The 25717-nt window shown below is 42.4% G+C and overlaps 1 protein-coding gene across 11 annotated transcripts in view; it reads right to left on the reverse strand.

The window, feature by feature from the left end:
- TSC22D1 (TSC22 domain family member 1) overlaps positions 1-19495 on the reverse strand; it is a 124368-nt gene extending 104873 nt beyond the window's left edge. For 4 of the 11 annotated variants that reach the window (XR_010658556.1, XR_010658553.1, XR_010658554.1 and 1 more), the window contains exon 1: positions 16214-19424. Coding sequence is in view for 6 of the 11 variants with exons in the window: in XM_065902368.1 (XP_065758440.1) it covers positions 16214-19077 (2864 nt within the window). In the remaining 5 variants the exon portion in view is untranslated. Of the gene's footprint in view, positions 1-16213; positions 19428-19462 lie in introns of those variants that run through there. The other 7 variants (XM_065902369.1, XM_065902370.1, XM_065902371.1 and 4 more) reach the window with 5 other exon arrangements.
- Positions 19496-25717: the final 6222 nt, after the last annotated feature.

The following is a 25717-nucleotide window of genomic DNA, read 5'->3' on the forward strand; positions in this document are numbered from 1 at the left end:
TGTTGTCCCCTTTTCTCCTCCCCCCTTGAATCTTTCCCAGCATCAGGGTCTTTTCCAAAGAGTCAGTTCTTCATATCAGGTGCCCAAGTATTGGGAGTTTCAGTTTGAGCATCATCCCTTCCAATACCATCTCTCATAAGTAAATTTTAAAACAGGAGAGTATTTCCCTCAATAAAGAATCCTAGTCATTGAAAATACCACAATAAAAAGGATACAACCAAAAAACAAAACTACATTAAAAGCATAAGCAACACTTCCTTATGAAAGTGGTTGGATTATCCATTTCTAAAAAAGAGATTTATAACATCTAAAATGAGAAATCAGCTTTGATGCAATTATTTGATTCACTGCATTGAAAAGATAATAAAAATATTTCAAAGAAAAAACTGAGGGGGGAATAATAACAAAATATCCAAATAAGTAGGTATCTACACAATACCTTAAACTGATAGGTAACTGACATGCCATTTATTCATCAGTAACTGATATGCCATTTATTCATCAATAATTTCACTAATATAAATATAAAATTATATAAAAATATATACAATATATGATATATATTATAATATATAAATAATATAAAATATAAAAATCATTTATAATTACTTAAATCTTAGCATTAGGGACTTTTTAGTACTGAAAATATTCTCTGTAATATCTGTCTGTAGAGGCCTAACATTTATTTATAACACATTCTGAATTTCTTACAGAAGACTCTTACTAGGAAAATGTGAAGCACTTCCCTTATTTGAGAATGGGGGAAAAAAGCAACATAAAGCAGTATATTAATTAGTCCACGGTTAAAATGATACAATGGTGGCAGATACAACTAAAAATACCATCTCTTTATACTTACCCATAGCTCAGTAATTAACACCATTTGGGATTCATTCAGGTTCATGCTTCCTTAAAATAATATACAAAACATAACCTAACTTCCAACTAGTGAACATTCAATACCGTATCAAACTTCTCTGGGGTTTTCTTAAAATTTCCAACTCCGACTTTGCAGTCAGGTTATGAACTGCTCCTTTCTTACTGTTATCCTACATGCCTAAGAGTCCCATTTTCCCCTTCCCCTCCCCTCATCTCCTTTAAGATGATACAGCTAGTAAAAGTCCAAAAAAGGACCAGAGATACTATGCAAAAAGAGGTTAGAAACAAACAAAACAAAAAAACCCACATAGCTTTATTTTGTGATGGCAATTTCAAGCAGTTTCAGAAGCCAGAGCTGTGTTCTGAAGGATTAAGTTACCCACTCTGGATAAGTGGAGTGTTACCGTGTGTGGACTGGGTCCTTACCTTCTTAGCTTTCCTAATGAGGCCAAGGTCACTGGTTCAAACCATTATCTCAGATTGCAACCACAAAGAGAATGTGCCTCCATCTTCACCAGTGATGGAAAAGGAATTACTGAACTTCTCATACGCCATTAAGAAAAGAAGCAACGAGACAGCCAAAGTAAGGATGTGTTTCCTAAAACACAGCACTGATCACGCCACTACATACACACAAGAAGGGCCCTCCATTCCAAGTCCAATTAAGTCTAAACTTGGCAATCCTGCCTTTAAGGCTTTTCGAAGTTAGCCTCATCTGCCACGTTCTTGTATACAGACATTATCTCCTACCAACTTAGACTATGTCTTGTGTTCTTTTCTATAAAACACTTTCCATACCTTGAACCTTTTGGGGATGTTTTCTCTGCTAATGTGACATATTACAATCCCCACAGCTATCAAACTTCTCACAAAAGCATGTAATCTTTACCTTCTATCTCTCACTACTGCTTTAATAGTATCTCTTATGATACACCATATTCTACCTTGTCATACTTTTCCCATTTACTGACTTTCTATCTCAAGTCATTCCCTAAAATGTTTCCAGAAACTTGCAAAAATAGATGTAAATATTACAAGATAAAATAAATTATAAATGGGTGAAAAAACTGACACAAAGAACCAAAAACAGGAAAAGAGTAATATATATTGAATCTGTTACCTGTTATCTCTTCCTTTCATATATATGTATGCGTGTGTGTGTGTGTATATGTATATATATATATATATATATATATACATATACACACACTTACTCTTAAATTCAACTGCAGGCTCTCCTTAAGGATATAAATCAGTGCTATGTATATACACAGTAAATAACATCCTTTCAAATACCCAGGAGATTCTGTAATCTAAGGACAATTTCAAAGCGTCCTTTTAAAAAAGCATATTCCTTTGTATGTGGACCCACACATATATGTGTATATTCTCAAATTTTTGAAATGGCAAACAAAAATGAAAAAAGGCACCAACATATAAAGGAATAAGTTTTGTGGCACTTTAGATGTCAATAAAACAATCAAATTATAATTACTGTCAATGATAGCTTTAATGTTTTTCTCATTTTAAATAAATCTATACCATTTCCTTTTGGTAAAGACCTAGGAGTGCTCAGGGGATAGGAAGAAATAATTCCACCTCCTTCCAGTACCTGGAAGAAACTGGCAATGGACTCTGGTTAGTACGCAAAGAAAGCACCTATGATCAATAATGTAAAGAACCCATCCTAAATATTTAGTTCACAGTTACTTGGATTTCCTTTCACTACTAAATGTATTTAGGACACATCTGCTTTGGATTACAGACACAGATAAAACCTATAGAGACATTAAACTGCCAAAATCATACCTGAAGGTTAGAACCACTTATCCTTCAGACCTTTAAAACTACAGCTATAAATCAATAGCTTTTCTGGAAAATCAGGGTTGTCTTTTTCCTTTTTGACATAAAAGAAATGAAACACTGTTTTGAGGGAGAAGCTAGAAAAGTGAATGCAGTATTTTCATAAGTTGAGAAATTTGCTAACCAAAGGATTCCTGAACTGAATCATCTTACAATGAAAACCACAATCCCCCTAATTTCCTCCATTCGTTAAATAATAATAGAAAAACATAACTTCCTAACTTGTCCTTCCTATTCCAAGTATATCCCCACTTCAATCCAAATTACAAATTCCTTTTATACTAATTTTCCTTGAACATCAGTTAACAAGTGTTGAAGGCAAAAATCACTCCCTAATTTAATCTTCAGTCACTTCCTATCACCACCTTAGACATCTATTAAGAGCAACTGTTGCCTAACTGGTGCCCAGAATATTTTCCTTATTTCATGCCATTTTCATTATTAGCATTCTCCTGCCTGAAACATTCTCCTTCAACTCAAGATTTCTGAAAAGTCAGTTCAAACAACAATTGCTTTCCTAACCTACCAAAGGTCAATTATATCCCACTTGTAAACTCTGAATGTAGTATTCTTTGTCATTTTGGAGGCTGGCATTCCAGTTAAAGCCTAAGAAACATTTTGTAGCACTGTGTCAGGAATTCACATAGCCTCTTTGAACTTGTTCCTCTACCTATATGCCAAAACTTGAATGTGATCAAGATTTCCAGCTCAAAATTTCTGATTTTTCAACTTCATATTTCATTCTATTTAAAACTATTATTTCAGTTCAATTCAGTTCAATCAGTTGTGTCCAACTCTGTGCCCCATGGACTGCAGCTCGCCAGGCCTCCCTGTCTATCACCAACTCCCGGAGCCTGCTCAAACTCATCGTCTATCAAGTCCATGATGCCATCCAACCATCTCATCCTCTGTCGTCCCCTTCTCCTCCTGCCTACAATCTTTCCCAGCATCAGGGTCTTTTCTAATGAGTCAGTTCTTCACATCAGGTGGACAAAGTATTGGAGTTTCAGCTTCAGCATCAGTCCTTCCAATGAATATTCAGGACAGATTTCCTCTAGGATGGACTGTTTGGATCTCCATGCAGTCCAAGGGACTCTCAAGAGTCTTCTCCAACACCACAGTTCAAAGGTATCAATTCTTGTGGCACTCAGCTTTCTTTATGGTCCAACTCTCACATCTATACATGACTACTGGAAAAACCATAGCTTTGACTAGACCGACCTTTGTTGGCAAAATATGTCTCTGCTTTTTAATATGCTGTCTAGGTTGGTCATAGCTTTCCTTCCAAGGAGCAAGTGTCTTTTTTAATTTCATGGCTGCAGTCACCATCTGCAGTGATTTTGGAGCCCCCAAAAATAAAGTCTCTTCATTGTTTCCACTGTTTCTCCATTTTTTGCCATGGAGTGATGGGACCAGATGCCATGATCTTAAGTTTTTTGAATGTTGAGTTTTAAGCCAGCTTTTTCACTCTCCTCTTTCACTTTCATCAAGAGGCTTAATTCTTCTTCACTTTCTGTCATAAGAGTGGTATCATCTGCATATCTGAGGTTATTGCTATTTCTCCTAGCAATCTTGATTCCAGCTTGTGCTTCATCCAGCCCTGCATTTTCCATGATATACTCTACATAGAAGTTAAATAAGCAGGGTGACAATATACAGCCTTGTACTCTGTTCCCAATTGGGAGCCAGTCTGTTGTTCCATGTATGGTTCTAACTATTGCTTCTTGATCTGCATACACATTTCTCAGGAGGTAGGTAAGGTGGTCTGGTATTCCCATCTCTTGAAGAATTTTCCACGGTTTGTTGTGATCTACACAGTCAAAGGCTTTGGCATAATCAATAAAGCAGAAGCAGATGTTTTTCTGGAATTCTCTTGCTTTTTTGATGATCCAACAGATGCTGGCAATTTGATCTCTGGTTCCTATTCCTTTTCTAAACCCAGCTTGAACATCTAAAAGTTAATGGTTCACATACTATTGAAGCCTAGCTTGGAGAATTTTGAGCATTACTTTGTTAGCATGTGAGATGAGTGCAATTGTATGGTAGGTTGAACATTCTTCGGCATTGCCCTTCTTTGGGATTGAAACGGAAACTGACCTTTTCCAGTTCTGTGACCACTGCTGAGTTTTCCAAATTTGCTGGCATATTGAGTGCAGCACTTTAACAGCATCATCTTTTAGGATTTGAAACTGTTCTTCAGCTCTTATAATTTCCCCATGTGTATGTAGCATACACTGCTTGAGAACAAGAACCATGATAGATTACATCTTTGCCTACAGCACTACTAGATATAATGATTTACACCTAGTGTGTGCTTAGTCACTCAATCGAGTCTGTCTCTTTGTTATCCCATGGACTGCAGCCCACCAGGCTCCCACTGTCCATGGGATTCTCCAGGCAAAAATACTGCAGTGGGTAGCCATTCCCTTCTCCAGGGGATCTTTCCAACCCAGGGATCGAACCTGGGTTTCCTGCATTGCAGGTAGATTCTTTACCGTCCAAGCCACCAGGGAAGCCCTCACAGCGAGTACCTACTCAATAAATATACCCATATGGTAGGCCAGTGAGGGGCAAACCATTTACTATAACAGGGACAGTAACGTATCTGAGCCTTACTCCTGTCTATCAAAACAGCTATGCAATCACAGTAACAGGATAGCGAAGTATTTGGCAGTAATTATATGGCTTTCCTGGACAATTGTGGGGGTTGTTTCTGCCACATGTCTGCACTCACGTATTCAACAAATAATTCAGAACACGTGATGAGCCAGGTTCTACTGTAGAGCAGTAGAAATACAGAGGTAAAAACAGATGGGTAACATCTTTGCTCTCAAGGTGCTCACATTCTAGAACACAACCACAGGAGTAGCAGCCCCACCCAAACTTCCAAGATCAAAAGGAGTACCTGCGGCTCTGAGGAAATAAGGAGCATCTACAGTTCTCAGTGCCTTCCACTGCATGTAAGCTGAGTGAGGAAACGCCACCAGAACACCGTGGTTTGGATCGTATGCTACAGAGACAGCGGAGCACAAAAGTCATTAAGAGCACCAACTCCAGACTCAGTCTGCCTGGAGCTATGTCCCAGCTCCCACTTACTAGCCAGGTGACCTTGAATAAATTATTTAATCATTCTATCCCTCAATTTCCTTATCTGCAAAATGTGGGTAACAAAGGTTGTTCGGAGAATTCACAAGTTGATAACATGGAAAGTGCTTAGAATTTGCAGAAAACAAGTACTATAATTTTTGCCTACTCCTACTATAACTATTACTACTACTACTACTATTATTAAATTGTTGCAATCTGTCCATGAACAAGCTAAAAACAGCATATATGATACATAGTAGGAACTCAGTATTTTATTACTTACTGAAGGAATAAATGAACCCAAGATTCAGTGTATTCCTCTGTGAAAACTGAACAACTTTAAGACTGCTATGACTCAAGAGCACATAATCTATCTCAAATGGTTTTATTAAACCCTTGCCCCACAAAAATAATACAAGAGTAAGGTTTTATTACTGTCACCACTAGAAATACATCATACCCATATGATAGCAAAAATGTAATGCTAGATATTATTTCAACTGTACATCTATATGTTGTTTGACTAACTAGTCAATATACGGGGCTTGCTGACATGGAGATATACACTAACCCTAATATCCAAAGAAATTAGGTAAGTAGGACAGCTGAGAGAGAATGAAGTCTCATCAACAGTGAGCAATTTTATAATCAATCCATCCACAACGACTCAAAAAGAGAATTCTCAGCTACATACACTAAGCACCAGGAGCCCCTCGCCTAGGCAGTGATTCAGTATTATAAAAATACCTGGGCTGCCTGGAAAAACAAGATGCTACTGCATCTGTCTTATCCCCAGGAAACTCAAGAGCACCCTTTACTCTATGGGTCCATGGATGGGAAAAGGCAATACCACTCACCACGATCTAATCCTTAATAAAATCAAGCCACAGCAAATCTTCTCCCCACTCAATACAAGTACAGTTTTAAGCCACGCAGCCAGTTTTAACACTGGTATGTCCACAAAAGGATATGAAAACCTTTAAAGACTCTCAAAACTAGACTCTGATGATCACTACAACAGATTTTGTATTTTCCTTCTGTTTTTAATAACCCCAACCTTAAAAGGCCTCATCTCTTAATACTTTTTTACTCCCATTTAATATCCATATATAATCAATTAAATTTATTGCTAATTCTAATCACTGCCATGTCTTTTTCATGGTTCTTTGCCCTTAATAGAAACCATAACTTGCTAGTTTAGTAACAAGTAACTACAGTGACCATAAGCAAAACAGAGTGGTTAGGAATTTTAAACAAGTAATTGACTCAATGCTTACTACACTAACAAAGGAAACTCTTAATACAAACAAGTGGCATTTTGCCAGCTAAATGTTTATATTTTAAACAGTTGAAACTGCAAAGAACTTTCAAGGTAATACTTAGATCATTTATGCTAAATCATTTATGTTAAAGAACTGAACCAGTCAAAAGGAGATAAACAAGAATACTGACACAATTTAGAAATAAATGGGTTTAAGGTGCAAAACTCGTCATAAACATACATAAACAAAACATTATGTGCAAAAATAAACAAGAGATGCTTATTAAAAGCAGCAAGTATTTCTTTTTTGCTCATGAACACAGCAAAAAGTAATCAATAATTCTCAATCAACTCTCTCTCAGTCAACCCTATTAAAGGAGAAAATAGTGTTATCACATGATGTATAAAGAACTTATTTACCTTTCAAATATGTTATAATAGTGTTTTTAAAAAGAAGTTGTCCTAAAAAAAAAAAAAAAAAAAGTTGTCCTTATGCCAACATTAAATTTTTTTTCTTCACTTATTCATTAAGCAGATTTTTACTGAATACCTACTGTCAGATACCATCATATACTTTGTATATACAGTAGCGAACCAAAACCCTCTGTTTGTGAAGCTTAAAATCAAACAGATAATCACACACACACATTAATTACAAGCTGTACTAAGCACTATGAAGTAACAAGGTGATCTTAAACAGTGTTAACAAAGAACCTAAGTTTAGACTAGTGTATCAGAGAAGGCCTCTCAAGGTGACAGTGAGGCTTTAGGGAGGAAAGGAAGAAAGATGACACAGAACATGTTCTGGCTAAAAGAACAGCCCAAGTCAAAGCCTGGAGGAGACAGCAAGAAAGCATGACAACCTGAGAATCTGAAAGGAAGCAGATGGGACTCAAAAAACGAGGGGAAGTAGCATATGAAGCCAGAAGGGACCAAAGCAAGATGCAATCACCTTAAAAGACATGGAAAGGCTTTAGGGATTTGGGACAAGTGACTGACTGAAACAGATTTCCATTTTAAGAATATCATTCTGACTACAAGACACAAAATCAGAGAAAGGCAAGAATGTATGCAGAAAGTTGGTGAAGAAGCAACTGCAGTACTTTTAAGAGTTGAGTATGTTATCTTAGGCTAGAGTTGTGGCAACAGAGATAGTGAAAGAAAAGATAAATTCAAGATATATTTAGGAAGTAATGGTCAGAATGTAGAGGGTGAGGAAAAGGAAACTATCAAGAAATGACTCAGGCTCCTAAAGTGAAAAACTAGAATAAGAAATAACATTTATTAAAATGAGGATGACTAATAAAGAAATTTGAGAGGTCAACTAATGAGGAGGTTAAGGTTATGATCTGTTGAGACTGAGAGGCTGTGAGAACACAAGTAGCAATAACATGAAGGCAAAAGACCACATCAGTCTAAAGCTAAGGAGAAAGTGTGGTCTAGTGATATGCATTCAGAAGTTGAGAGCATACAGATCATATCTGAAGCCACAGAACAGCCAGCTACCTAGGGGAAAGGGAGAAGACGGGAAGAGGACACAAATCCAAAGAATTCCAACGATGACTCTGATAGAAGAGCTGAACTGAAAGTAAAAGAGAGTGGGTGCTTCAAGGAAGGAAAACAAAGCTCAACTAGACCTAATGAGGCTGAAACATCCAGTAAGATTTTCAGGTCTAGCTGATAGGTAAGGAAGAAGTGAAGGGTTGGGAAGAGCGGGACCTTTGAATATATGCAAGCCTAGGAAAAACGTCAACCTGGAATCCAAAACTCAATATAGACAGATCATTCTTTTAAAATAATATAAACATCCTTTATCATTTTTCCCCTCATGTCATTTCTTTTAATAAGCCACTAAAGCATATTCGTACCGTGACATAGTGAACCCTAAAGACACAGTGACACAGCAAAAATCAACCACCATGGATCAGATAATGCCGTACCAGAACAGGGCATGCTCTGCAGTTTCATATTTTTAAATTGAAGTTTCTAAACAAGAAATAAAATATATCTGCTTTGCAATACTGAAGCCAATGTTACAAAGACAGAATTTAGGAAATTAAAATGGTTTTCCTGAAAAAGTAATTTTCATACAACTCTCCCACCAAAATGTTAAAACTAATTCATCTAACATTTGTCTGTCTACTGTATTTTCCAGGTACATCACTCTTATGACTCTGCCCACTTTTTTCGTCATCAAAGGGTCATAGGTAAACGTTGATATGTTCTAGGGCAATCCTATCCTTTGTACTAAGACACAAATCAAGGAAGCCTGCCTTCTTTCAGGTTTTCAGCCACTCTAACACTCCTTAGGGGCTTACCTCATGTTGGATTTATGAGCAGTAGAAACAGCACCAGATTCTGAATTGGAAAAACGACTTTTAATCCTTACTCTGCTTTACTGTTATATGTGTAACCTTACAACAACTCACTTGGTTTCTCTAATAAACCAAATAAGCTTCTGTTTATGCACCAGTAAGTTGGAAAAAACTTAATGCACAAAGTTGTTTAGTGATTAAATCCGATAATAAGTATTAACTGAATCTAATCCTAACATTTTATATCACTTCTGTGAACTGAAATACCAAGTTATATGCCATTCTTATTTCTGCTGAATATAAGCCAAGCAATTCCACTCAAAATTTATGTACTAATTACAGATCAAATCTTGGAGCATGAATCATTAAAATTAGCATCCTTCTTCATATTTAATAGCATAGCATTCTACAACTGAAATAGATGTGTAATGTTAAACAACTGAAATAGATGTAAAATGTTTATTTTACACTCCTTTCCTAAAACCTCACAAAAATGACAGAAAAGGAATTTTTAAGATATAAAAAGCCATGAGCCCACAAAAATTGAGAGAATGGGTGAAAAGACAATAGCAACAAAAATTTGGAAGCTGGAAAACAGATGGTTGAGTGACAAATGACTTAGCAAACACTAGGAAATCAAATCTTTAGCAAACAGTGGGAAAAGCCAAGAACAAACCCAATTTAAACTGTAAAATCCCCAAAAGACTCAGGAATTGGCAGTACCACATACATCTGAAGTGGGATGTGGGGGAGAGAGAGTGCTAAAATAAGAAAAGATTGTTTAAAAGTCTGTTTAAGAAGCAACCATCCCCACAGATACTAACCACCCCTCCCCAACCCCAACAAAAAACTGAAAATATATTGTCTCGTGAATATAAAACACAAGATTCTGGGACTGAGAAAATGAGGCACAGCAATATGCAGGAGAACATACTGAAAACAAGCTGACTGAGTGAAGAAACACGTATGGGGATGCCCAGACAGGTTACCATAGAATGAAGCTAACAAAACCTCTCAGAATTTCAAATCAGCATTCAACTCCCCTACTCTCACACACAACCACCATCTAAGAAAAGGCTGTAACACAAAAGGTAAAGACCAAACAAATAAAAACTAAGAGAGTAAAAAATGGAGGACACAGATCACATATGGAGAAGAAACCTTAATGAATAAAAAACACTTTTATACTAACCTAAGAGAAAGTATGATTGTTACTAGAACAGGATAGATACTATTCAAAAGGACCAAAGACAAAAGCTCTTGGAAATTAAATATATAATAGATGAAAACTCAACAGCAGTAGAGCAAAAAGCAAAAGACGGAAAATAGGAAAGAAAATATGAGACAATTAGAAGATTGGTCAAGAAGGTCTATTATCTCAATAAAAGGAATTTGAGAAAGAAAAGAGAAATTGGAAGAAATAACCAACAACCTCACTCAAGAAAAAGTCCCAAAACTAAAAGGCGTTTCCAGACTGAAAGGGCACACCAAGTATTCAGCACCCTGAATGAAAAGAAATCCAAATAAGGAAACCTCACTGTTAAATTTCAGAACACTAAAAACAAACACATTCTTAAAAGCTTTCAGAGATTTAAAAAATGAGGGAAGGGAAGAAAAGAGAATAAACAAGAGGATGGGGGTAAGAAGGAAAAACAAAACCCACACAGGTCACATGTAATATCTGTAAGATATCAGAATGGCTTTAAACTTCTCAAAAGCAATATGGAAGCTAGAAAGCTATGGAGCAAAATTATAAAATAATACAATTTCCAATCCAATATCCCTTACCTAACTGTATAAGGGTAATATAAAGCCATTTTAAAATATCAAGCAAGCCAAGAAAGAATATGACATGGGTCACCGGAAAAGAGATCCAACCATAGAAGACACTGAAAGGAACCTCACAATATTACTAAGTCTAAAAGGCAATTAGTCCAGAATGAAGATCAGAGAAATATGAGACTTCCTCAGAAAGTTAAAAGTGGTAACAATACCTGATATGTCTGAACATCTCCAGGACATTTGATGAAACGCTGAGTCAGTGATTACTACAGAGAAAACTAAAGCAGCAGGGAGGCGGGAGGCGTGGAGACAATGAATTCCAGCCAGATCAGCCTATGGAAAAGCTAACAGTTAACAAGTCACATTGAGAACTGCTTATCAGCTCTTTAGTCTCCCACATTTAAGTACACCCAGAAGATCAAGAATTGCCAGACATCTGAGGAGAGGCTCTATCACAAAAGATTAAGCCCAAAACCCACAAAAATGGGAAGAAAGGCAACTTGGAGGAAACAGATGATGATGGATGAAAACTTGGGGTAAGGGAACCCACTACTAACATTTGTATATGTTAAACAATATACAGAAATATATATACAGGTATACCATACATACTAGACAGCTGGGATAGGAGGAGGAAGGCAAATGCAGGACATTAGACAGGCTAGGAAAAGTTATATTTTACAAGAAAACTGAATAATCAACAGTGATGCAATCATAACTATTAAGATGAAGGGGGGACCAGGAGGAAGAAGGACCAGCTGAGTAGATCATGACAAAGCTAATCTTCATTTTCTACCCAGGAAGTTACTAAAGCCAAAAACAAAAGCAAGGAGTATTTTTATCTAACACATACAAAGCAAACCTAAAGGAAATCAACTTTGAATATTCATTGGAAGGATTAATGCTGAAGCTCCAAGATTTTGGCCACTTGATGCAAAGAGCCGACTCATTGGAAAAGACCCTGATGCTGGGAAAAATCAAAGATAAAAGGAAAAGAGCGCAGCAGAGGATGTGATGGTTAGACAGCATCACTGACTCAATGGACCTTAATTTGAGCAAACTCTGGGAGACAGTGAAGGACAGGGAAGTCTGACATGCTATAGTTCATGGGGTCGCAGAGAGTTGGACACGACTTAGCAACCGAACAGTAATGTAGAGCATATGAGTTAGAGACATTTCAAAGGACTTTCCAAATTCGCTTCACTCTTACAAAATCTATGCAGTAGATACTATTCTCCCCACTTTTTTTTTTCTCCCCACTTTTTAAAGTGAGCAAACTGAGACACAGAGAGGTTAAGTAGCTGGTGAACAACAGAGGTTGGCTCAGACCTAAGCAGTCCACGCTCCTAACCACCTGGCTGCGTTGTACGTCAAGTAGTAATACAGGCAGTTATTTAGAGACTAGGAGGTAAATATCACAATCATCATCTACAAGAGGTGAAAGTGATTGCTTCCAGGGAAATAAAGAGGGCAATAAGCTTTTGTTTGTTTTGATAAGCACGTAAACTATTTGGCTCTTTAAACTGGGCAGGTACAACATAAATAAAAATTAGATCTTATAATTTAGTATTTCACAGTTAAAGTATTTTATCTGATGCAACCATCCTACGAAGCTGGCAAAAATGAGCATTACTCCTATTTGATAAGAAAACTCGAATTCCTCATTAATAAATATTGAGGAACTACTCTATATACAGGTACTGTATTTAGAAGATAAATATCAATTTACCTCAAGGTATGAAAAGGTAAAAGAGGTACACTAAGTATTTTCATTCACTTCTTTTCATTTTGTTGCATTAAATTATATGATCCTGCATCTCCAACAGTTATGCTTAAGGTGAGAGACAATACAAATTTTAAATCATACAAAAGGCAGAGAAAGGTCTGCTCATTAATTTTTTCAAAAAACACTCAGCTCTTGCCCTTGAAGAAATCACGGTCTTATGGGAAAAATGGGTAAACGTAATTTTAATTGAATGTGCACAGTGCCTTGAATAGAGGAACACTAAAAAGGGCTAAGGAAAACATTTCTTGAAGAGAATGATACAGAGGGAACATCTGAGCTGAGTCTTGAAGGATGAATGCAAGTTTGACCAATTTCACAGAAGAGGCTGTATTAACAATCACGAAACACTGAAAACATCAGTGTGAAATACCTGCATCTTCCCTGTGCTGTTAACAGTAAGTTCACATTAAAGGCTAATCTAAGACATTATGTGTTTTGTTTGTTAGCCACCCAGTCGTGTCCAACTCTTTGCAACCCCGTGGATTGTAGCCCACCAGGCTCCTCTGTCCATGGAATTCTCTAGGCAAGAAAACGGGAGTGGGTAGCCATTCACTTCTCCAGGGGATCTTCCCAACCCAGGATCAGACTCAGGACTCTTGCACTGCAGGCAGATTCTTTACCATCTGAGCCACCAGGGAAGCCCAACGTAAGACATTAAGACCTTTTTAATGAGAATGATTTTTTTTAAAAGATCTTACATAATCTTAAGGCCTGATCCATGTTTCTAATCTTTATAGTCTCTGCCAGTAGCCAACACCAGTAGACACATATGTTACCAACATGTTAAAATTTACAGTGTTGCAATATTATTTCAAAAGATGACTAAAGAACAGTCAATCTTCATTTATCCTACCACCTAAAAGTTTTATTGCCAATGTGTTTTCTAAGTCATAACACTGACATTACAATGTACTCCTTTTCTCCCATGAGATCCATAGGTAAAGCCCAGAAGACACAAACGACAAAGAAACTAACATGGGAAGAAAAAAGTAAAAACAATTTTTTAAATCATTATCACTTAAAAAATTTTTTCCAAACTACAGTAATAATCTGCAGTAAAATGCCAAGAAAAGATTATACAAATTTACCAGATCTGACCTTTACAGCTATTTTAAGGGTCATTTTGATATTACAGAATTTAAAGGATGTTAACAAAAGCTCAAATATGTGGTTAATTCAAAACAAGTACAGTCAACTCAAGTTACTGTACACCAATATTTAATCATATTTCTCAGTATCTGTTTTACCCCTTTAATTTCAAACCTTTCTACATAATTTGCCCCTAATTAGTCCTCATCTCAGTTGCTATATGGAAAAATTGATTTTGTTCTAATATCTTAAACTGTGACTCTAGCTCTACAGTTAAAAACCGAGTTGTAAGTAGCAAAATCTGACTTTAATCGTCTGGAACACCACGTTATGGAAGGCTCTATCATGCCCTACCACCAGGAGGAGAAAACAAAAAGGAAAAAGTTATGCCAGGAGACCACAATGGTAATTAGTAAAAATCATGGCAGGTTTGAATTCAAAGTATGTGGTTTTTATTTATGTATCCACCCATCTTTTACTTCTCTAAATTTAGCATCCACATAATATACCTGTTCTTATAGGGGGTTTTACTCAGATCACACTCATTAGATTTAGAAAACACGAATATCTGAGCTAAGTTAATTATTTAAAATTATAGATGTGTATTAGCATTATTTGATAAAGTTAAAAGTTTAGCAATAATTATAACACAACTATTAAGGAAACCACCTCCTAGAAGAGGTCTCTCTTTTAAAAAGTAGAGACTTGTATACATGATATGGAATACATGTGGCTAGATAACAAGGTTCCATATATGACTTAGAAAAATAAGAATCGTCAAAGGCAAGAATTTAAATTATTTCAATTAACCATGCCTTTACCTTATATCTTTTAAGTAATTAAAAAAAAAAAAAGAAAGCCTCACTGAAACATTTGGCCTTTGTGTTTCTACAATGGCAATTCTTTTCAAATATGACCAATTTTTCCAAAGTGAAAACCACAGATATACATTTAGAATGTAAACGTTCCAACTGGCTTAATAAAAGTTCAATCACAAAAACCTCCAATACTAAAATATTTAAGTATCTTTCACATTTATTCAAAGTTCCACAGTGAAAATGAATAGCCTCTGTCAAAACTCCTTGATCAAAACTATTACTTTGATCAAGGTTAGTAAGACTGGCAAATCTGTGAAAAGAACATTCCTTTAAAAATCGACTTAATTTAAAGCCGTGTAGTATCATGAGAGATTTCACAACTCTTCCAGCTAGCCAGCTTCAAAGACACAATTTGATTCAATAAATGTGATCACCATATTATTACCAATCCTATTAAGAAAACAATGGTTTAGTAATGTATTTTAGGCTTTCTGTATTTCTCTGGTCACAGAAGAGAACAAGTAGAGCAGATTAGCAGGAGAATAAAGTCAGTTCAACCCTCCAAGACATTCTCTTTCTTTACTCTTTAAAACAGCTACCATCTTGATCTACTATGCAAAAGGAAAAACATACTGCATCCTACTGTCAAAGATAAATTGGGCTGTTTTTAAGAGTGTATGCCCCTCCTCCCCCACAAAACACTTTTTACCATTCCCATTTCTTTACTGTTCAGATAAAACAGCCATTAAGTAAGTATACAAAAGTCGGTCAATTAGTTTGAGAGCAACCTGTATAACCCAGCTTAGGTCACCTTTCCTATAATATCTGACTAGGAAAAGCAGTAACATGATCTTTTTCAGGCTAATAGCAAACACAGTAGAACTTTGGGTCATCCAGTCCAGTGAAGGACAAACAAATGTGGGAACCACAACCTCCCCTCCTGCCCCCAAGAGATGATCATAACGATTTTAATAAGTCAAAAGAAGAGATGAACTATTAAGCTGGGTTAGCAAAAATTAAGCTTCTGTTCATAATTAATTCTAAAAAACCATCTCGTAAATAACAAAACCACTTGGGGCTCCCATACCTACTCTTAATGTTCAAAAACTATTCTGTGAAGTATTGTTTACGTTTTACTTAGACCACTTCCTAAGCATTTTGAAACCATCCCATCACACTCCTGCTCTAGAAAAACTTACCAGAAAAATGCTCGTTCACCTCTAAAGAGGAAAAAAGTAGATAATGCCTTTAGACTAACCCTGTGCACATGCAATGACTAAACAGAGGAACTCTGAATCTGTTGAATGCCTGCAGAAACATGGCATAAGCTTACCTCTCGTCCTCGCCATCCACCAAGGGTGTCGTCAGCGGTAGCACCTTCAACGGGAAAAGAGAAGCAGAGGCTGCAAGGCTGCTGCTACTGCCATCTGAAACTGCTGACACTCCCCCACTGTCACCACTGATGGTCTGAGGTAAGCCAACTAAGGAGGGTTCCGCTGGGCGCCTGGCATCTTCGATTTGGCTTCCAATTGCCTGAGCTAATGATTGTGCGGAGAATTGAACAGAACTGAGTGGTAGCTGTTGTGCCAAAGGCAAATTTATATTAGATGCTAGCAAGGGAGGCTGACTGACACTCTGAACCAAATTACCATTCTGAGTCGCGGGGGCTTGTGCTATATTCTGTGACGGAACCAAGTTTGTCGGGGCAGAAGGCAGTCCAGAAGGACCAGCTGAACTAACCTGATTCGTAACAGAAATACTACTAGCAGAGGGCAAAGGACTAACTGCAGGCAACTGCTTCGAAACCACTCCTGGAGCTACCGACTCGACCCCCTGTGGCTGGGGAGGCGCAGGTAACAGGGTACTCTGGGGTGCAATGACCAGTTGTTGAGGAAGGCTTGAAGCGCTGGGTTGAACTCCCTGATGAAGGATCGCAGCTGGAGCAGGTGGCACTATCTGTGAAGCCGGAGGAGCACCTTGCTGGATAACTGAAGGTGTGACTTGGGTGGAAGGCTGCTGCAGTGCCGATGGTAGGCTTGTCTGTTGACCAATATTTGCAATTTGACTGCCGGGAGGTACAGCGGCTACTGCCGTGTGAGCCTTGCCAACAGGTTGGCCAGCTGCCCCTGCAGGTTGTGCTTGGACTGCCGCGGGCTGCACTGGGAGCTGGATGCTCTGTGGTTGAGCCATAGGAATCACCGTGGCTCCCAGGGCCACCCCTGCAGAAGTGGGCTGTCCAGAGGACACCGCTGTTTGGAGAAGCGGTGAGGGCTGAACATACTCGGAGGCTGGGTTTGGAGTCACTGATGTACCGTGGCTTGGGGCCATCGGAGGGGCCACAGCTGGCGCCGGCTGGCCATATTGTACCTGTTGGGGTGGCGCGCCTGGCAGGGGAGCTTGCACTGGGGGGGCCGCCTGGGAATACGGCAGTTGGGGTTGAGCCAGGCTGGCGATGGAAGGCTGCTGACCTAAAGCCGAAGTGACGCCCACCACGCCAACAGGTGACGGCTGGATACCGGCTTGCAGAGGTACTGGTTGAAGACCTGGCTTCGGCTGATAGCCCAGTTCTTGAGACGGTAACTGTACCTGTGAGATCTGCGACTGAGAAATACTCTGAGGGATGCTAACTGCTGAAATGCCCTGTGGAGCGGAGCCACTGAAGTCCATCTGCGGAAGGGTCACCCCTGGAAGGGTCGGGGGAGGCTGCGGCTGCACCGGCGGGGCCGCCAGGGTGCCCATCTCTCCGCTGCCCACACTCTCCGTGTAGTGACTCAGTGTGCTGACGCTGCTGCTCACGGAGCTCCCACTCGTGCTCTCCCTCTCGGAAGTCGCTTCGGTCGGGTTTTGTCTTACACTTTCCACCACCTTATTTACCACCACCCCTTCGGTGGCGGGTATGGCGGCGTTTTCTTTTTCATAGAACTCAGTGCAAGTCCATCGACCTTTTTTGAAAGGCTCAGAAGTAGAATCTAACTTCACGACTCTGAACCTGGACGTGTTAACGGCTGGCTGTTGCTGCTGACTCGAAACGGACCCCACAGTCATGCCCGCAGCTGCACTGGCAGCGCTGTTAAGGGCCGCGGAGGAAGCAATCGTACCATTGCCCATGCCACTCAAGATATTCACATTAACCCCGCTGCTCACTGCAGGCCCGACACTCACACTAGCAGCACTGGGGATACTGCTCACACTTATAGCGTTACCAAGCATGCTGCTGGTCACAGCAGGATTAAAACTACCCACAGCAGTGATGTTAACGTTATTCATTGTATTCGTGCCTGTAACAGAATTTATACCTAGGCTGCCGGTAGTACTCGGAGCACGGATACTAGTCATGACAGATGCCGGCGAGCCACTCGATGATACAGCAGAAGTTGGTGCAACTGGCATAACACCGTCAGAGCTTCCCGCGGCCGAGAGTTTTCTGGACCCTGGGCTTGAGGGCGGCCCTCCAGAGATGGATGTACTCGCCACACCGGCATGGGATGGGTGGTGGGGCCCGTGGTGCAGGTGGTGGCCATGAATGGGATGGTGGTGATGGAGGGGGTGTGGATGAGCATTCCCATTGATCACAACGTTCTGTTGTGGAAGGTGAGGCAAATGAGGCTGAGGAAGGTGGGGCTGATTGGGAGAGACCGCCCCAGGTGTCTCGGCTTCCTGGAAGTTATTGAGAGTCTCTTCCGAGGAGCTGCGTTCAGGCTCCCCTAAGTCCGTGGCCCTGGAAAGCGACACATCAAGGATCTCGGAAGACGACAGATCTTCCGTGTGAGACTCATCCAGGTCGTCGTAGCTCTCCGTGTCCTCTGCGATGCTGTTGTTCGAGCTGATGCTAGCGGAGATCTGAGCCGGGGTCACGCTCGTTATCTGGAAGCCACTTTTCTTTTTCATCTGCGTTCCGCCTGGCGCAAGAGGCTGTGCCTGCAGCTGAGCCTGCGAAAGGAGGTTCAGGCTTTGTGGAGGCGGAGGCTGTGGTCCCGACAGAGAAGATGCTGCAGGAGGCGGCGGCTGGAGCAGCGACGGAGGCGGAAAATCCTCAGCAGATGGGGCACTACTACCGACGCCGGTACCTGCTGCACCGAGAGCGGAGGCGCTGCCCCCGCCGCTGCCCCTTCGAGGGAACATTGCCGGGTGCGCCATCTTCCTAGCACTCATGTCTGCAGCGGCCGCGGCCGCCGTGGACTCGGGCGGCTGGTGCATTGTGTTGGGTACCGGGGCGGGGGGCGGAGAAGGCGAGTGCAATTTCCTTCTGCACCGTAATCTTTGTATTCAAGACGCCGAGGAGGAAAACGGGAGCTGACGCTCCGCCCGGCGCGATTCCCCCACCTCCTCCTCCTCCGCCGCCGCAGGCGCCGGCCGTTCCTGCCTTCGAGGGCGAGCTTCGGGAAGGGAGGATGGACAAGGGTGAACGGGAAGGCCGGGGACCCGAAGGGGGAAACCCCTTCAGTCCGCCATCCACTTTCCCCTCTGGCCTCACACCCCCTTTATACTCCGCTTCACGTGGGGTGCGGGGCGGGAGGGAGGGCGTGGGCAGGGGAGCGGGGAGGCGAGGGGAAGGGGATGGGAAAAGCCAAGAAATGCCCACCTTCTCCGGACAACTCCGGAGCCACCTCCGCCCCTCCTCCCGCCGGCGGCGGCGGCGGCCGCTGCAAAAAGCCTCCCGGTCGCCCTGCAGGAAGGCGGCGCCGAGCGAGTGTCGCCTTACCCTCGCCGCCCCCCAGCGCCGCGGCGACTGCCGGCGGCGAGCCCCGAGCTCAGTCAGTGTCGCTCAAACCTCCACTCCCGGCCCCGCCGGCCCGGCTCGGGCCTCCTCCCCCCACGGCCCCGCGGACCCTTTCAAACCCCCTGGGCTCGCGGCGGCTGCTGCTGCTCCGTGAGGAAACGCTGGCCGCGGCTGGGGCCGGCGCGGCGAAGCTCGGGCGGCGGGGCGCCCGGTACGGTGAGCCCAGCAACGGGGCGCGGGCGGGCGCGCAGAGACGCCGGGTCCTCGCGGAGCACGGCCGGGGCGCGGCGGCGGCGGTGGCAGCGGGAGCCCAGGGACCGCTCCATCACTGGCAGCCATGGAGCCCGAGCATTTTCCTCCCTCCGGGCAGGCGCCTCAGCTCGGCAGACGTCCTCGGGGAGGAAGGGGCCGGCGCCCGAGCCTCCCCGGAGGGCGGCGGGACGTGCGCTGAGGAGCGCCGGCGGTGGTGCGAGCAGCTTCGTCCTCGTCCTCCGCAGCCGGTTGGTCCTCTCACCCCCGCTGCTCCCGCGGTCCGGGCGGGAGGGGGCCGCAGGCGGCAGCGACTCCTCTCTCGGCGGCTTTGGTGGCCAGACGGGGCTGGTGCAGCGACTGCAGCCGACGCCGTTCAAAGGAACGAGAGGTGGGGTTTGGTCGGTGTCGGCGAACGGGGCGGGTGAGTGGGTGGGTGCCGAGGGAGGGCGGCGGGCGAGGAGGGGGCTGTGGTGGTTGTTACTAGTGCTCTTCTCCGGCTCCGCCGTATCCCCCGGTCTCTCGCGGCATCGGGAGAGGAGGGACCAGCGCCCGAGCGCAGGAGGAGGAGGAGGGGCGACCGCGGGCGAGAGGAGGCGGAGGCGGCGGCAGCGGCGGCGGCGGCGGGGGGGAGGGGGCCGGCTGAGGAGAAGGAGGGAAGATGGCGTCTGCGCATGCGCCCCGGCGCCGCAGACATAAAGCCAGGTCTGGCGATAGAAGGAGGCGGCGGCGGCGGGTCTTCGGGCCTCGCCGAGCGCTCCGGCGGAAACTGCCGAAGGCTGACTGAGGCGCCGGCGGGGGCGGGGGGGGGGATTTCGGCCGCGGGGGAGCGAATCCGGCTCGGCCCGATGGGGGGTGGGGCGGAGCGCGGGGCGCGCGCCGGTTAGGCGTGTCCGCTCCTTTTTCCACACGCGGCCGGCGCGCGCGCGGGTACGCGGCGGGCGGAGGGGCCGGCGGAGGCAGCCAGGGCCCCGGGGCTCGGGTGACGCCGCCCCGGGCGGTGTGCCCCCCCCCCTCCCCCCCGGCCCGCGCCTGCGGAATGGGTAATGAGGCTTTTCTCCGCAGCAGCAGCATCACGAGTTTCAGTTCCCAGGAGTCCGCCGCCGCCACGACATGAGTCAGGCGTTCCTCCTCGGCGCGCGGCGGGGCCCTCCTCCCCGCCTCGCCGCACCTGGGCTCGCCCCCCGGCCCGCGCCGCCCTCGCCGGCTACTAGGGCAACCCCTAGCCGCGGGGTCCGCGGAAGGCCGGTGGCTCCTCGCGAGCGGCGCCCCCTTTTGTGCGGCGCGGTGGCAGCTGCCTTGCGGTCCCCTCGGCCCCTTCGACGGGCAGGGGCGAGCAAGCCGGCAGATGCTGCTGTTTGCAGTCAACGGCCGGAGGGAGCTCATCTCCAGAAAGGGAGCGCTTGCAATCCGTCGTTACCTGGAGGGAAGCAGCCCGGCCCAGTTTAAAAAAAAAACAAAACTGACCTCAACAGGTGGAGCTAATCGCCCGCAGGGATAGCTTTCCCTGTAATTGTCCAGGCGGTAGGCCGCATAGGTTTTGACATGAAAGACAAAGTGGCCTGGTCATGGTGAAAACGCGAGGACAATGATCAATGAAGACCACCTTTGGGGATTAGAAAAAGAACTATCTGCAGTTCCAGTTTGGAAAAAAGAAAGGAAAACACCTGCATAGTTCTACAGAAGCAGGGTTAGGTTTGATTGGAGGCAAGTTAACTGGAAGTTGCTGCTCTTGCCATTCATTACACATCAAAACATTCTAGCCCTAAGCATTTTTGACCACTAAACAAAAATGCACTTCTCACCTAGGAACCAAGAAAACAAAAATGCAGTATAGGAAACCTCAGAAATGTTTGTTTTTTTCAACTTAGTGTTGAGGGACTAAACGTTTATGGTCAGACCTCTGATTCACTAAATCTCACAGACCAGATCTACAGTCCTGTTTCAGGGACTTGTTAAAAACATAAATGGCAGGGTTTGAAAGATGCGTAATAGTAGATTCAGCATGTTACATTTTAGCTTTCTCTAAACTTTTCCCCTCTTTCTATCCCCTAAAAGGGGGGGGAACCTCACTATTCTATGCCAGTATAGAGAAGCACATGCTCAACATCCCTGTATAACCTGTGTCAGTTTTGATATATTATTGTTTTTTCTATGCTCTCCTTCACCAAACTCAAGTAGGACTACATGTTTTTAACGTGGAGTTCTGGGCTCAGTACAAAGTGCGTGCCTGCTCAGCGGCAGCAGACTGCGATCCCATGGACTGTAGCCTGTCAGGCTCCTCTGTCCATGGAATTTTCCAGGCAAGACTACTGGAGTGGGTTGCCATTTCCTTCTGCAGGGGATCTTCCCCACCCAGGGATCAAACCCCAAGCCTCTTGCATTGGCAGGCAGATTCTTTACCACTGTGCCACTCAGAGGACCTGGGTACAAAGTAGGTGGTCACAAATACTGAAAGGGAGATGGTAGTAAAAATCAAAATCATTTGAGAACTTCAGACTTGTTTTATGATATTCATGAATTGATAGGTGAACAATTGAATTTTTTACGTAACTGTGGCCATTTTTTTTTTTAACATAACTATGGCCATTGAAGGCGGGAGGAGAAGGGGACGACAGAGGATGAGATGGTTGGATGGCGTCACTGACTCAATGGACGTGAGTTTGAGTAAACTCTGAGAGTTTGTAATGGACAGGGAGGCCTGGTGTGCTGCAGTTCATAAGGTCACAAAGAGTCGGACACGACTGAGCAACTGAACTGGCTCACTGACTGATGGCCATTTACAAAAATAATTTCGGTTTTTAGGCTACAACAGCCTTTGCTGTAGGAGATACACACAATTAATGGCCACCATTCATTGCTGAAATGCAAATGTGACATGCTTTTTAAATAGTTTTTGAACAGAGAATAGGAAGGAAGTATCCTAAAAAATTGAAAGTGCAGTGGAATGTAGTGGGGCTAAGTGTGTCTCTGAGCTACTATGTGAAAGAAAATACTCACAGTCCCTCAAATGTTTAGGTCAAAGTTTTAAATTACCCCCAAACAACAACTTAACACGCCTGGGGCCACCTAAATACCCACCATGATTGTGCTGATAAGGTTTGAAGCAGAAGAAACACATAATCAAGTCTTCCAAAGTTGGACAGAATGACTCATTGAGATAACCTTGTAAAAGCAGATATTTCAAATAACCAGTAATAATGAATATTGTTATTTTTGTGCTGTTTTGATGTTGGGGGTGGGTGGGTGGATTATATTTCTTTTAAAAGAGACTTGTTTTCATTTTTCCAGGGTAACAGTAAGACCTAAGAAAATATGGTCTTTCGAAACATGTTTCACTTTTATCTGCTGTTTCACCTTCAAATTCCTGGTGAGGCAGCCTCAAGTCCCACTGAGATATGACGAGCAAGTCTGCAAATATGGAAAACCTGAGTTTGAGAAACGTCTCTCTCTTTCTCCAGTTGCCAGCATTTCTATGATACATTAATATGAGTCCCTAAAAACAAACAGAAGCCCTTGAACCAACCTGGTGGTGTTATTATGTTCCCACGTTTCAGTTTGAAAAGTCTGGATTTTTTTTTTACATTATTATCAAATGCCCCCTGCTGTGTGTCATTAACTCCTTTGATTCCAGTACTTGGACTTATCCTTTGTCTTTTGAAAGCCTATATTTCACCTATTTACATTCTGAAGGTATAGTTCTGAATTACTCTCTATTGTCCATATTAATCCCAGGTGCAGTGTTCACCTAAATCTCATTATGGTGACGTTGCAAACCAGCATGTAAATTTCACTGTGTCAGGAGTTTTTAGTGGGCTCCTCAGGTGGTGCTAGTGGTAAAGAACCTGCCTGCCAATGCAGGTGATTGGATTTGATACCTGGGTTGGGAAGATCCCCTGGAGGAGGGCATGGCAACCCACTCCAGTATTCCTGCCTGGAGAATCCCAGAATTTTTTCTACCATAAAATGGAAAATTTCCTGACCATTATAACTTAATTTACCTGTTTGTGAGAACTGTGAAATAGATGGACATTTAAAACCAAGTAAGGGACTTCCTTGCACTGAAATTGCAGAGCCCTCACGCCCTAGAGCCTGTGCTCCTCAACAAGAGAAGCCGCCACGATGAGAAGCCTGCACACCACAAGAAAGAGTAGACCCCTCTCACAACTAGAGAAAGCCCGAACAAAGCAACGAAGACCCAGCGCAGCCAAAAATATTAAAATAAATTAAGTTAAAAAATAAAACCAAGCAGGGATTTCCCTGGCAGTCCAGTGGTTGAGACTTCACCTTCCAATGCAGGGAGTGCAAGTTCGATTCCTGGTCAGGGAACTAAGAGCCCACCTGCAGGGAAACTATATGCTGCATGTGCAGCCAAAAAAAATTTTTTAATAAAATAAAACCAAGTAATTCTCCAAAAGTAATGCCCTTGAGGAACAGGAAGAGAATACTTGCACTCAGAATGGCTGTGAGTGCAAAGATAAATACGAAAGAGAAACGGATGCAGAAAATACACCATTGATCCACTTCATCAATTATTCTGGCTAACTAGGGCTTCAGTCATGCTGTAGTTATGTGTAACTTTTAAATATCATCTTTAAAAAGTCAAATTTTTTTAATAATGAGTTATAAACATGAAAAAAGTCATACATTTTTACATATGAAATTTATGCACGGGGATATTACAGCAGGTTTATTAAATCAGTTTGCTCTCTAGAAAATTGTTAATATGAGTTCAGGAGTCATATGTGCTCTCTGACTTTTGTAAATTGCACAAAATACTTATTTTGAAACTTTTCATTCACATTTCACTGAGTATAGCTTAACTTACAACTGATTCAATTTTGTAGTACTTGTTAAACTTTTAATATAAATATGTTTCTGGTCAGCTAAACAATGTTGTATCCTCAAAGGAGACATGATTATTTAAAATAAAAGTATAGAAATTTGAATTTATGGTTCAGCGGGCACACTGATATACATTAGCTTGTTAAATTCTACCCTTTGAGGGAGAAGGCTTTATCATTCTCATTTTAGAAACAAGTGATCACAGAGAGATTAAATAACTTGTCCAAGGTTTATGCCTAAATCTGGTTACCCAGGTCCCTCCTCATTGCAGATTCCATGCCTCTGTGCTGAGGATTTTCCTGCAAACACAGTATGACCTCTAGAGACTAGTATTTTTCAAAGCTCTTTTGGAAATTAATGAGTGTTCTTTTAATGCTTCTGAATGCCAAGGAAGATAATTCAGCACACACACTAATTGCACACAGCATTTCTTCTACATGAAGGGGATGAAAGACTTCTTCCCTGTTTGAAGCAACATAAATGTTACAGACGCTTCCACAGTCGGTCTTCTCTGAGGAATGTGTTAATTTGGAGAATTTCCTCACAATTAAAAAAAAACCATTTCTAACTTCTGCTACAGAACTAAGTAACATTAAAAAAAGAAATAATTTGTTAACTTAGTTGTTTTTTTCCCTAAGTTTATAATCAACCTTCCAGATCTCCCCAGATGATAGCTAATATTTATTTAATGCCTACATACATTTTCTAACTTCTCTAAGTGTTTTATCTTTAATTCTCACAACTGTATAATGTACAAGCTGTAATTACCCCATTTCCAAAATAAGGAAAACGGGGTGCAGAGAGTTTGTGGTCTTAAAATTTAGCAATTGGTAGGGCTAAGATACAAATCCCTGCAGTGTAACCTTCTCTTCCATCAGGGCTGCGTCTGAGACACATTGTTAAATCAGGTTTCTGCCAATTCTAGCTCCCAAGTTAAATTTCCACAGAATACTCATGTTTTAATTTGTCCAAAGACTCTGGGAACACCATTTTCTCCTGATGCAGAAACATTCTAGGAAAGAA

Source organism: Muntiacus reevesi, chromosome 11 (genome assembly GCF_963930625.1).
Source record: "Muntiacus reevesi chromosome 11, mMunRee1.1, whole genome shotgun sequence".
NCBI classification, from domain to species: Eukaryota; Metazoa; Chordata; class Mammalia; order Artiodactyla; family Cervidae; genus Muntiacus; species Muntiacus reevesi.